Consider the following 14,568-nt stretch of genomic DNA (forward strand, 5'->3'; position numbering starts at 1 on the left):
TCACATAAATGGTGAATAAATTTAGGCTGAGGGAATCTGCAGTGAAGACAGCCCATATCTTAGCCTTTCCTTTTCAGGCTGACCCATTCTTATGCCTCAACCTATTGCTCCATCCTTGCTCCCTTCCAGGCAACACAGTTTAAGAAAATTATCACGAGAAATATGCTGGCTATGGAGAAGCTCACTCAGCATAAGAAAACCAGGTACATAAAATTCAAATTGCAGAATCCTTTCCTAGAACATGGTTCTATTACAGATCTTATGGGCTCTACGTCATCTGCCAGAAAGAGTATACCTTACAAATTTAACTCCTAAATCACTAAAACTTTAGGCATTTTTGCGACAACTCTTTTTTCAGCGGTGTTAAAGGTGGGTTATCTCCGCATGAAAGGATGCTTAACATCACTAATCATTAGAGAAATACAAATCAAAACTAAAATGGGGTTATCACCTCACACTGGTCAGAATGGCCATTATCAAAAAAAACTACAAACAATAAATGCTGGAGAGGGTGTGGAGAAAAGGGAACCCTCTTGCACCGTTGGTGAGAATGTAAGTTGATACAGCCACTATGGAGAACAGTATGAAGGTTCCTTAAAAAACTAAAAGTAGAATTACCATACTGCCCAGCAATCCGACTACTGGGCATATACCCTGAGAAAACTGTAATTCAAAAGGAGTCATGTACCACAATGTTCATTGCAGCTCTATTTATAATAGCCAAGACATGGAAGCAACCTAAGTGTCCATCGACAGATGAAGGGATAAAGAAGATGTGGTACATATATACAATGGAATATTACTCAGCCATAAAAAGAAACAAAACTGAGTTATTTGTAGTGAGGTGGATGGACCTAGAGACTGTCATACAGAGTGAAGTAAGTCAGAAAGAGAAAAACAAATACCATATGCTAATACATATATATGGAATCTAAAAAAAAAAATGGCTCTGAAGAACCTAGGGGCAGGACAGGAATAAAGACGCAGACATAGAGAATGGACTTGAGGACACAGGAAGGGGGAAGGGTAAGCTGGGATGAAGTGAGAGAGTGGCATGGACACATATACACTACCAAACGTAAAATAGATAGCTAGTGGGAAGCAGCCACACAGCACAGGGAGATCAGCTCGGTGCTTTGTGTCCACCTAGAGGGGTGGGATAGGGAGGGTGGGAGGGAGACACAAGAGGGAGGGGATATGGGGATATATGTATATGTATAACTGATTCACTTTGCTATAAAGCAGAGACTAACACAACACTGTAAAGCAATTATACTCCAATAAAGATGTTAAAAAAAAAAAGGGATGGGTTATCTCGAATAAGAGGCAAAATAATTTACATTCCTTAAAAAAAAAAAAAAAAGTCATTCTTATCTATTTTGGTTCCAGTCTCTAATATGAAGTGTTTGGCGTATGTTAAGATTTACATTCTTGCCAAGTCAGAGATTAAGTTTTCAGATATCACTCCAACAGTATTCCAAACTGTGTCTTAGGTATCTGATGGCATATAAAATTGTTTCAGAAAATTTAAATACTAGAGATGGCAATCTCACTGGCAAAGCTCTATCCCTAGACAATCTAGATTAGAAGGAATATCTTCCCACATGCTCTATACTGACTTCAAATTTGTGTATGTGTTTAAACATATGCACACCCACAGAATTAACTATAAGACCTTTAAGCTGTTCAGCTTCAATTTCTGAAAAAAAATTCCTTGCTTACAGTTAGCTGAGAGCTAGTTAATGAGAGAGCATTCTAGTATTTCCAGAAGGTTCTAGAAAAAGAAATACAACTCCAATATAAACTATTCCTGAAAAAGTACAACACAGCACAAAATTTTTAGCATTTTGATACATAACTGATATTTCTATTCTAAAACATTTTAAGGAAATCTATATTTAAAAGCAAATCTCGAAGTTAACCACCACTATGGCAACAAAGGGACTCTCTTTAATAGTCCTACCTTCAAAGAAAAGGAATAGATTGTACCTATTTAGAAGAATAATTTTGAAAAAAATTTTTTTCACTCCACTCCGCATTTATTTATTTATTTCTTGCAGTACGCGGGCCTCTCACTGTTGTGGTCTCTCCCACTGCAGAGCACAGGCTCCGGAAGCGCAGGCTCAGTGGCCATGGCTCACGGGCCTAGCCACTCCACGGCATGTGGGATCTTCCCAGACCGGGGCACGAACCCGTGTCCCCTGCATCGGCAGGCGGACTCTCAACCACTGCGCCACCAGGGAAGCCCCATTATTATTGTTAATTGAATGCGAGGGGAAAACAAAGATGCAGATAGAAGGAAGAATTAAAAAAACAAAACTAAAGGAAGTTACAGCATCCAGACACTAGGGCAGAAACAGAAAACAGCACACAGAGAATATGTATCAAATTGATAAAAAATTGTGAATGGAGATATTGTAAAGATAATTTACGCATTTGGTGGTAACTATTTGATTGCTAGGGTTCCTTCAAATGCTAAGGATCTATGATGATGCAACATATTTCTATTCAAGAAACCATTTTTTGTGGTCTAAAAAGTATCTGCATCAAGAATCTCCCTCTGATCTTGAGAGATCCATCCATATCTGCAAGTAAATTAATGTATAAATTGAGAAATATTTAGTGTTATATTGTAAGCTTAAGTCATAGCAAAGATGATCACGGATATCAAAGATTATCTAATTTTTTTGTTTGTTTGTTTTGCAGTACGCGGACCTCTCACTGCTGTGGCCTCTCCCGTTGCAGAGCACAGGCTCTGGACGCGCAGGCTCAGCGGCCACGGCTCACGGGCCCAGCCGCTCCACGGCATGTGGGATCTTCCCGGACCGGGGCATGAACCCGTGTCCCCTGCATCAGCAGGCGAACTCTCAACCACTGCGCCACCAGGGAAGCCCTACACATGAAAATTTTTAGTTTCCTACAAAGACAATTTCACCTTAGTTGCTAAAGTACAAATATGTGTTTACTGATATGTTTTCAGTATTTGTGTCCAATAAGTACACTTTAAAAGAAGTTTTAAAAATTAAGAAGAAATAAATCCTTAAAACACCATTCAAGGGGGCCAAATGTCTGTGGTTATTTTAAAAGTGACATTTAAAAGGGAAGAAATGATAAAATGGAGCACACTAAGAAAGCAACCGATGACACATCAGAAAACATTTACTAATTCTTAGGATACAGTACAGAAACTTTCCAAATATTAAACTTAATAAGGAAATTTGAGAATAAAAATGTTCTATCACAGCCACTCAGAAAGAAGGCGCTCTGAAGGAAAGGCATGGTAGAGAAAGCACTGGTCTATCCTGAGACCTGTTTTGAATTTCTGTTCTACCATTCAGCTCTATGACAACAGGAAGTTTTGTTAACAATTTTGGAATTCAATTTTCTTCTCTTCAAAAAAAATGGGAATACTGTTTTATTTCTAAGGTTTTTTTCACCTTTAAAAGTTATCACTCCAAGGCTTCCCTGGTGGTGCAGTGGTTGAGAGTCCGCCTGCTGATGCAGGGGACACGGGTTTGTGCCCCGGTCCGGGAAGATCCCACATGCCGTGGAGCGGCTGGGCCCGTGAGCCGTGGCCGCTGAGCCTGCGCGTCCAGTGTCTCTGCTCCGCAATGGGAGAGGCCACAACAGTGAGAGGCCCGCATACCGCAAAAAAAAAAAAAAAAAAAATCACTCCAGGGAATTGACAACAATCTAAAATTAGAGAACTTGGTTTTAACTGCAACTCCTTAGACAAGTTGATAACATTTAATTTTCTTCATCCATGAAGTTTTAGACAAAGTTACCTGTAAAGTCTTTTCCAGTTTCTACCTCTTATAAGAATCATATTATGAAGAAAAAAGAAAACAACAGCAGCAGAACTCTGAATGGTCCCTTAGAAATAATGAGCACAAAAACAACTCATTAGCTGGATCTGAGTATCCTAGGTAGTGGAGATCTTAGCAAAGCCTAAAAGCAGCTCATGGAAGACATCTGCTGCTGAAACTGGGAACTGAGCACATGTGTAAGCTACAGTAAACACAAGGGCAGAAATGAATTTTGATAATTAGAGAGCAAAGCACTGTCAGGTTAAAAATGGAAGAAAAACAGTTTTCACGAAAGCTCAACTTCCTGTGTGGCAGAATACACACACTAGGTGACTGATTTATATGATATAAAATATAAAGTGACTAATAGGAACAGTTAGTAGCCGACAATGAATAGATAAAACAAAGGAAGAGACCATGATGAGTAGGATTCTTTATACAGGCCAATAGTTACTAAGGGCACACCTAGAAGAATATATTTTCCATATACAAATTATCTAGGTTTCCAATAAGAATTAAAAAAAAACCTCCCCGAATAGCAATAATAAAACATTTGTTTTTGGTTTTCAATTGTGTCTAAACTGTAGAAGAAAATTAAGGAAAGGTTAGCATCACAGGTTGGCTAGAATGATATGCCAAAGATGACAGGAAGGAAACAGAACTATTCAACTTCTATTCTGCTTCCATCTTTTGTCTCAGGAGAATGCTTTTTAGACCAGAAAGATAGAAAGTAATGTTGTTAAGACTGATCAAAATGCAAAACAGGTGAAGAGACTGGGTGCCTTAAATGAGTTCAAGTCTCTAAGCTAAATGAATCACTCTCCTGAAACAGAACTTGTGAATATAATTGTAGAACCACTGTTGACAAATCTGAGCAAAAACAGAAAATGGCAAAGATACAAAAGGACTGTACGTGGCTAAATATTCCAGTGTTCAAAAAGAGATAGGACTCAAGAAATTTAAACTATGGAGCCTGCTGTAGATCTTTTGAAAAAATGTGGAATGGCTTAACACAAATAGGTTTTATCAGATCTCAGAAAAGGAATCAATGAACATGTGATACTTCTATGAATTTACTAAAAACAATAATAACCAATTAACCACATAATCTGTTTTAGAGGTACCAGACTAGTAGATCTGTATAAATGCTATGACTTTAGGATTTAGTGAAAGTTCTCTACTCTCTCTGTGAACAAGTTAGACAAATGAGGTTAGAGGTAATACAGTAAAGATTAGTATTTTTTTGAACAACCTCATTCAACAAAACTGACTGGTGTAAGGAAAAACCTATTAACATGCTATATGGATGTGTGCTTTGCTGTTTTATTCAACATTTTTATCCACAATAGGAAAAAAATATTTAGTGCCTGCAGTAAATGGTTAATTTCCTATCTTGCATCTTAGAGAAGGTCCTCTAACCAGTTCACAGTGGATGTTGAGTAAATATCTGTTGGAGAAAAAATATATACAATCTATACCAAAGATGAAAAGTACATGAAACTCATCTTACATGCACCTTCAGAACTTATTTTACTGTGTAATTTCACCACAAGTAAACTCTAATAAGCAGTGCCCAAAAACGAGCTGAAAGAAATACTTTTTATTTTCCTATGTTGCATTTTAAGATAAAGTACCTTAGCGAAAAGAAACAGTGTACATGAAATTGGAGAGAAGAACTACTGTAAGAAGTACTACTGCATCTACCACAACTATCGCAACTGCCACTACTCATACACACTTGAATAGCACTTACTAGTGCCAGATACAGTTCGAAGGGCATTAGACATATTAATTCACTTAACTGTCAAAAAACAGTCTTAGGTACTATTACTATACCCTTAGGAATTCGAAGTTCAAAGACGCTAAGTAACAAGCCCAAAGTCACTCAGCTAGTAAGTGACAGGGCCAAGATTCAATCCTGGCAGATCGGTTTCAGAGTGTGTCCTCTAAATCACAACCATACTATAATGCCAAGGGCATCTCCAAATCTGCACATTTTCCACTCCTTTGCATTTAAACAAAACCTAATACCTTTCACTCTCATTAAAGAGCTTCAAGAACTCTACAAGTCTGTGTGAGAGACAGCAACCCTTTTGAATTACCAATATACATGGGAAGAGGACTACTGCTTCTCAAAGAGCATCTCAGACTCTCAAAACATACTGGCTTCTTCTTCAGAGGAACAGTACTAACTTTAATGTTATACGGTCCTCACTCTGAACCTAGACATACTTCCTCAGATATTTAGTTTCTGTTTAATTACTAACTACAAATAGAAATGGAATATAAATAGAATCAGAAGTTAGAAATTATTACCTGAAGAGAATGAACCCAAGTGATTCTACTGCTGCCCTCCTGACATCGTCGTTAACATCACTTACCTAGGAAAAAATTTAAAGGATAATTACATTATACTACATGCATCCTATTACTACATTCATTACATTACTAGAATAAACTGATACGAGAGGCCCACATCATTTAAATGTAAACTAGATCTCATTAGCATATTACCGTAACCACCTCCCTAATCCATGGTTTCACTTTCAGCAGTTTCAGTTACCCCCAGTCAACGGTGGTCTGAATATTAAATGGAAAATTCCAGAAATAAACAATTCATAAGTTTTAAATTGCATGTCATTCTGAGTATTCTAATGAAATCTCACACCATCCCACTCTGTCCCGCCTGGGATGTAAATCATCCCTTTGTTCGGTGTATCTCAGTTGTATATGTTATCCACACACTAGTCGATGAGGTATTGCAGTGCTTATATTCAAATAATCTTTATTTTACCTAATAATGGCCCCAAAGCACAGGAGTAGTGATGCTGCAATTCAGGTATTCTCTTCCTGTGCCTAATTTATAAGTTAAACTTTATTACAGGTATGCATGTATGTATGTATATGAAAAAACATAGTATATGTACTATCCGTGGTTTCAGGCATCCCCTGGGCGTCTTGGAACATATACCCCGTGGGTAAGCGGGGGGACTACTGTATTCCTCTATTAGAATGTCTTACCCCAATTAAGAAAAATTCATCTGAGAATGTCTTCATTTCAAGGCTTAGAAGCCTTTATAGTTTGGTGAAGTTTAAGATGCAGGGCTACTTCTAAAGACTATTTCAGCTCTACCATAGCTTTTGTGGGCCACGTTGAAAATCTAACCATTCCTTCAATGTTGTTTTCAAAACTGTATGTCCTAAACTCAAGCAAAATACAACCATCTATAACATACCACATGCTGCACTGATAAATAATAAATTATTAATAAATACTGTGTCATGTGAATATCTCTAGGAAGAAAGAAATAATAATAGCTCTAAACCCTTTCTGCATGGGAAGATGACCTTGGGTCTACCATCTCCCAGCACCAAGATGGTAGAAACCTACTGGGTTAAGACATATGGAACGTCCACTGTGTTATCAGGCAACATTATTTATCACTGAAAAACTGTACCTGGATTGGGTGACTCTGAGTGGAAAAAGCCTGTTGGAAAACATGGGCATTGGCTTTCCTGTGCAACGTGTCTCTTGTCATAGAGCATGTCCCTTAGGGGTACCTGGAAGTTAACTTCACAGGCTGGAAAAAGAAGTCGTTCCTATTGTTCATTAGATTTCCCTACCCTGGGGTGGCTGCACACATTCACATGGTCTTTTTTTTTTTTTAAACACAATAAAAGAGTTTAATAAGGTGTCCAGTTTACAAAATAAATCTAAAAAAATCAATAGCTTTTGTTTTACACCAATAATAACCTGGCAGAAAATGTAATGGGAGGAAAATTCCATACACAATCATAACAATAAATATGAAATACCCAGGAACAATTCTCCTGAGGTGTGTTGAAGTCCTAGATGAATGCTTTACAATTTATTTGCAGACGGGAAGACATATCATGTTCCTCAAAGGAAGCAGCTGATGTGCAGTTTGAGTTTTCCGTGGTGTAACTCTCATTACACTTGTGTTAATTTGTTCTGGCATCTGTATTCCCTAAGCTCAATGTATTCCGTTAAGCTCAATGATGCCAAAGACTCCGTGTCATTCCCTGCTGTGTTCTAGTGCATGTCCAAGTTCCTGGATCCATTCACATGGTCCTGTCCCTTATAAATGAGGGTGCCCCTTGGAATAGAGTTTCAGAAGTTGCTCCTAAATGACTTTAAGGACTTTCATTCAAATAGACACACTGTCATCCTTTCCTGAATCCTTCTGAAAAGCTAAGTGAACCTGGCACTAGGTTATGGCTGACTGTGCTCCATGAATGAGAATCTGAACCTGGGGCCGCTGGTGATAGTTATGTGGTGTGGGTGTGCAGTCATCAGCACATTTAGTGTCCGTCTGCAAACTTTCTCTTCCATGTCTATCCAAGAAAGGTCAGAGTACTTACAGCAACGTGTAGCAGGCGGCGAATAGCTTTGTTGTTACCTGAACCACAATAAGCCATGGCCACGGTATACATTCCAGATCGTCGAAGAATTGGATCCTAAGAAATAATTCAATGTCAATCATCAACTTATTTCAGATAGTAACTTCTACAGGCTTAGTTTCATCCATCAGGGGAGCTGGTTTTAGGTAAGAAATGAACTCAAGGAGCACCATTTTGTGGTTGGCAGTTCTCTACACAAATGGAGAATTAAAAGACTCTAATATGGTAGTAGTTAACTGCTTCTAATTCCCAATATTCTGTGCAACATGCCTATGCTGCCTCACACTTTTTATAAAGTATAAACTCAAGCCCAATACCAACACCCACTGCCCTATGATTCTCAACTTCCATTTGTCAAACAACAAAGAAGCTTGCTTCTAATTCTACATTCTAACTTGCTTTTACCTTACCACTTAATTCTTGGCAACTGAGCACTGAGTGGAAGAGATATGTAGTCTGATAGGTGAGCAAAATAATTAGTAGTTTTATCAATAAACTATAGCAGTGGATGTTTTTATCGGATTACAGAGGACAGTACTGTTTACCACTGACTACCTACCATATACAATACCATTGTAAAAACAAAACAAAAGGCAAAGGAAAAACATCTCACCCAAATAAATAAGTACAGAGATTGGCACTGTTTTCTGATGAAAAAACAATGAAGTAAACTTTATGTCTTATTAAATGATTATGAAATCATCCCCAAAACATTATCTCTAAAAGAAATCAACTTATATATTTCTAAAGAACTTTTCTAAATCTGCTTATTTGAAAATCACTGAAGTCTTGATTAAATTTAAAATTCTCAAATTAGCCCTGCTCACCTCTTTTAATCAGTGTTTTTCTTTCCTAAATTCTATAAGGCTTTATATATCTTTTGAGAAGTTTTATCAACAAATGTGCCTAAGAGTTCTGATAGGAACAAAGATAATTTCCAGTAAAGGTTAAGTGTTTCTGTAAATGCTGGATATAATAACCGGAGGGTGAGGAAATGCAGGGAAAAAAGGATGAATAATATGTGACCTTATCACGGCAGAGAGATTCAATGAGAGCATCAGCCTCTTCCATCCTCCCGTACATCACTAATGCTATGCCAACTGCAAGACCACGTAGAATCTTCTCATGTTGAGTTTCCTGTGCATAGCCAACCATGTCCTCAATAGCCTGGGCATTTTTAGAGCCCAACATAACCAAACCTAGGGCCAGGCCAGCTGCTTCCCCTAGTGAGTGAAAAGCAAAACATTAAAGAGTAAGAGTTATGTATGTAAAGTAAATAAAACATATCCTATTAGAAGTGCTAACTATTAGCATCAACTATCAAAACAACCATTAGCTTCTGAGAGCATTGTTTCAAGTCATCAGACATAAAGAATAGTTTATGTGGAAGTATATCCATATATTTACAGCTATTTTCCTTTTAAATCTTGATAGGATACACTACCAAATCCTACAGAGATTTCAAAGGAGACATTATGGCAATATTTTTTCTACATTATCACCTAGCAGTAGAGACAGCCTCAGGATACAAGCAGATCACTCTAATAAACTTCTATTTGCAAAAGTCAGTTATACAGACATACACACAAGACATACCATTTTAAAAAGCCTATATATCACAAAACATATTTTTATAAAATGAGTTTGATAAATGGGGCAAATAGAGAAATCTATTCCTATACTTCCTAAAAAGAATTCTCTACAAATAGAGAAATCCATTAGATTTTTAAGAGACCACAAAATATAGGTAGAAAACAAATATTACAGTTACATTAATTAATCCTAGAGTTTGTTATCTTTGGAAAGAATCACTTACCTGTCACAGCATCATCCTGATAAAGGTTTGTTTTTAGCAAATCATACACATCCTGGCGTGCAGTCCCCATGGCAGCCAAACCAAGGCCCAGACTGCCACCATGTCGAACAATCTAGAGAAAAAGGATGGGCTCCATTTACTTGGTACACTGCACTTAAAATCCAAGTTTCATTCTAATTTCAAAATACGTTGTGATATTAGGCATGGAAAGCAGCTGGCCTAGGAAGTATGATCAAAGGATACAGAGGGCCAGTGGTAACCTCACCAATTTCAGTTTCAAAAGAATGCTGCTTGCTGATGCAAAATAATAGTGAGTTGAAAAGGAAATGAAAAAAATGAAAGTGGAGACAGTACAGCTCTCTTTTAATAAATTCACATGAGAAGGGGAGGAGAAAGATGACAACAACTAAAAGGGAGAAGTGGTGAGGAAAGATTTTTTTAGGATAGGTGAGACCTGAAGATGCTTGTGGACTGAGGGAGGCAGCATAGAAGGAAACTGAAGATAAAGGAGAAAAAAGTTTCTTCATAACTTCATGGTTATGAAGAAAGTGGGAGAAAATGGTGTCAAGACCAAAAGTTAGTCTTTATTTGAAGAACACTTTTGTGGTGATCTGTTACTTTTGAATGTACAGTATCCTTTTATTGGTGACAGCACCCCACTCCTGCTTGGGGAATATTCCTCCCCACTGGTTCGAGTCTTGGTGGAACCATCACTTAAAATAAGCTCCCATCTTCCCCTAGCGGAAGTGTGGGCCTGTGACCCAAGACAGGCCAATCAGATGCTCCTCTGGAATTTTAATCTTTCTTAGGTGGAATGACCCAAGGACCAAAAACATTTCAAGTTCATTCATCCTGACAGTAGTGCCCTGAAGAGATGATCCCATTAGTTCTTGTTATCTAGATTCCTAGAACTGCCCTGTGCTTAACCTTTGTGAGAACTGGTTCATCAGCTTTTCCTTTAATTAAATAAGCTACTTCCAATAAACTCCTTGTTTAAGCAGAGGGTTTTATTGCTGGTAACCAAAAAGTTTTATCTGACAAGAAAATTTTTACCTGAGACCAACAGAGGAAATGAGGTAGAGATATGTATAAACTATATGATTTGTGGATAGGGGGTTTATTAGCTGAGAAAGACCTTCCTACTGGCCTCAGTCTTTTCACTGAAGTAGGACAGAATTTTCTGGCTCACTTAGCTACTCTCCCGATAACCTTCTAAAAGAGACTAGCATAAAAGTTAAAGTCTAAAATCCTATGTGTCAAGGTTCCTTAGAAAAAGAACAGGGCTGCTTAGTAAGTTTTTCCAAAAGAGTTACATTTAAAAAACCATCGAAGTTCAAACAAGCAAGAATTCTGATTCCCAAAAGAGTACATGCAATTTCTTTGGGCTTTAGTTTCCTGAAAAATAATAGAATTAGGCTAAATGATCACTAAAGTCACTTATATAACATAACAAGACTCTGAAGTGTGGGAATACAACACATATTTTATCAATATAAATATCTGGTACTTTATTTTGCTCCTCACACACAAGGTTTAAAGGACTGAGAAGCACAATTTTAGCTTATAGAGAAGGAGAGGAAACTACCTTCAAAAGAAAAGATTCTAGGGACTCCCCTGGTGGTACAGTGGTTAAGACTCCATGCTCCCAATGCAGGGGGCCTGGGTTCGATCCCTGGTCAGGGAACTAGATCCCACATGCATGCCGCAACTAAGGAGCCCATATGCTGCAACTAAGGAGCTGGCCAGCCATAACTAAGGAGTCCACGAGCCACAACTAAGGAGCCCGCCTGCCACAACTAAGACCCATGCAACCAAATAAAGAAAGAAAGAAAAGATTCAATGAGAACAGTACTGGTTTGGGAATCCTACAAAATTTCTATTCACTGAAATAATTTGGCAAATTTAATGTCTCCCTGGACTCTTAAGTAACGGGGATTTATTTTTCCACTCTAATACTTACATCATTGCTGGCATTCTTAAGCTGGTTAAGCAGATAGTCAATTATATCACCACCATGATTGGCATGAATGAGACCTAGTGCATAGAGACCTCCACCTTCCTGATAGGCTGATCCTGGAGAGGTGTCCTTGGGAAGATATGTTGCCATTAACTGTAATGCTTCCTTCTCATGACCCTGTAAATTTGAGCCACCACAAAGATGTCAGTAAAAGAAAGTTAGAGAAAAGAAGATGTAACATTTTCTATGATTATTGCTTTTTCTCCAGAGTGAAGGGGGAAGTGGGGCTCTCTCCTAAGCAACTTTATCACTCACACAAGAAGACAGCCTTTAAATGACCCAGTCACATCCTGGTTAGAAACAAATGCTGCAATTCCCACCCCCTCCTTGTTTTATAACAGTTCCCCAAATTCATCTTAGACAATGCAAATAACTTATTTCAATTCATTTTGAGAAATGTCTTAGCTCGTCTTCACAGGAAAAAGGCTTCCACTTTTTATAAAAAAAACAAACACACATTTCTTCTTTACTTTATCCTTCCCTGTATGAGGACTGACCCAATTTAACAAAATGTACCTGTCAATGAATTATAGTAAACTTTAGTTTTTTTCTTAACTCCAGGAAAATTGCTTCTGTTCTGATGCCTGCTCACAGTGATCGGTATATATTACCTTATGAATTACACCCAAACTGGCCGTGGCTGTAAATTTTGCCCAGTTAGTGGCTCTGGCTAACCATTCCAAGTTATCTCTGTAAGAAAAGGAAATTCAGCAACACTACTGAAATGAACTCCATAAAGCTTTTTATAACGCTAACGTCAAAGCATTAAAATGTTCACCTTGAACTGTTACAAATCATTTTACTTTATGGATCTCAAGTTACTGATGATTCCATTTTACCTCCTAAGTTGTTCTTAATATTTTGAGGACTTTAAAAATGCATGACATGTAATTCCACTATGAACAAAAGCAAAACTGTATCAAATTTCTAAGCTTAATGTATTTCATTCAAAAACCTATATTCAAGGCAACTAATAAAGAAAATTAATTTTACCTCAAAAGAAGTAGGCATATGCAATTTAAAAAATTTATAAAATAGAAAAGTAGAATTTAAAATTCAGGACTGTCAGGCAGGGAAAGTTCCCCACATCCATGTGACAATGTCAACAGAGTCGCTGTCAAAGACAATTTTAAACCAAAGTGGGAACCTACAAGCATATTTACCTAAGAAACTGGTCACTGGTAGTCCCACAGTGCATAAAAGAGTTTGCTATAACAGTTGCTGTGTGACACACAGAGTTCCTTACCGCATCCTACAAAAACAAATACAGATTTTTATTATTAGCAAAGTATTCATACAAACGCAAGCTTGCACGTGAACACACAGTAAGAGGCCCTGTTCTGTGGTGAAAACATGAATAAACTGAACTGGTATTTAACATATGAACCTTGGATATTTCTTTTATAAACATTAAATAGCTAGCTTATAAAAAACAAGCAAGTCAAACAAAGTTTTATTTGTGGTCTTAACTTGAGGTCAGTAGTAGATTTTGGGTAGGAATTTATGCAGCAGACTTTCTAATTTTTGGTTTCTGAATAGTTCGCCATTTCTCTTCAGTATCTTGCTCAAGGTCTCCAAAGTACGGGGGTAACCTGAGGAGCAATGCTGCACCTCTTCTGGCACTGTAACTCTGGCAAGCACCAAAGTTATTTTGTTCATTTTTATTTACTTATTTATTTTTGCGGTACACGGGCCTCTCATTGTTGTGGCCTCTCCTGTTGCGGAGCATAGGCTCTGGACGTGCAGGCTCAGCAGCCATGGCTCACGGGCCTAGCCGCTCCGCGGCATGTGGGATCTTCCCGAACCAGGGCATGAACCCGTGTCCCCTGCATCGGCAGGCGGACTCTCAACCACTGCGCCACCAGGGAAGCCCCTATTTTGTTTATTTCTAATGAGGCTGCGTTATAAAGAAAAACATCAGAAAACTGTCATAAATGCAAATTATATTATTCTTTTTGCCATCTGTAAAAATTATTTTGAAAGTCTGGAGAAGCATGATTACATATGCCTCAATCAAACAACTGTTTAGTAATGGAATAGTATATGACAATAAAAAATGAATAAATGACTTTGGGAAAGGATACTGGGTAAATAACACAGGCAAGGCAGGAAGATCTTTTTGTACTATGTATCTTTTTATATTAAAACATTTTTTGAACCAGATGAATAGATTATCTGTTCAAAAATTAATATTAATAATTGTTAGGATCAATATCTCAACAAAGGTTACAATATCAAGGTAAGAACCCCTATTCTCAAGGAGTTTGCAGTTCAGTGGGAAAAACAAACACACAAATAACCTGTATTAATGTTCTGATTGTGGTATTTGTCCAAATGCCCCATGTATACATTCAAATAAAAGCTAACTTAAAAAAAAAAGCCACTAAACTTCCCAATGAGAGACTAGCACAAAAAACAGGAGCTCAATCAATATTAATTCCTTTTCTTCTTCAACAAGATCAAGCATTTCTCCCATTGTTATTTTTTTTTAAATACTTATTTCCTTG

General features: G+C 37.6%; 1 protein-coding gene across 5 annotated transcripts in view; it reads right to left on the bottom strand.

Annotated features, from left to right (window-relative positions):
• The window catches only part of PSMD1 (proteasome 26S subunit, non-ATPase 1), a 103,624-nt gene that overhangs the window by 71,214 nt on the left and 17,842 nt on the right, over positions 1-14,568 (bottom strand). For all 5 annotated transcript variants that reach the window (XM_089916228.1, XM_022567939.3, XM_022567938.3 and 2 more), the window contains 7 exons: positions 13,225-13,313; positions 12,673-12,751; positions 12,005-12,178; positions 10,045-10,156; positions 9,255-9,451; positions 8,190-8,285; positions 6,123-6,187 (listed from right to left, as the gene is read on the bottom strand). In XM_089916228.1, coding sequence (XP_089772354.1) covers positions 6,123-6,187; positions 8,190-8,285; positions 9,255-9,451; positions 10,045-10,156; positions 12,005-12,178; positions 12,673-12,751; positions 13,225-13,313 — 812 coding nt within the window. The remainder of the gene's footprint in view (positions 1-6,122; positions 6,188-8,189; positions 8,286-9,254; positions 9,452-10,044; positions 10,157-12,004; positions 12,179-12,672; positions 12,752-13,224; positions 13,314-14,568) is intronic.

This window comes from Delphinapterus leucas, chromosome 8 (genome assembly GCF_059928025.1).
Source record: "Delphinapterus leucas isolate spDelLeu-1000000601 "Yukka" chromosome 8, BTC_Dleu_Yukka2, whole genome shotgun sequence".
Lineage (NCBI taxonomy): Eukaryota > Metazoa > Chordata > Mammalia > Artiodactyla > Monodontidae > Delphinapterus > Delphinapterus leucas.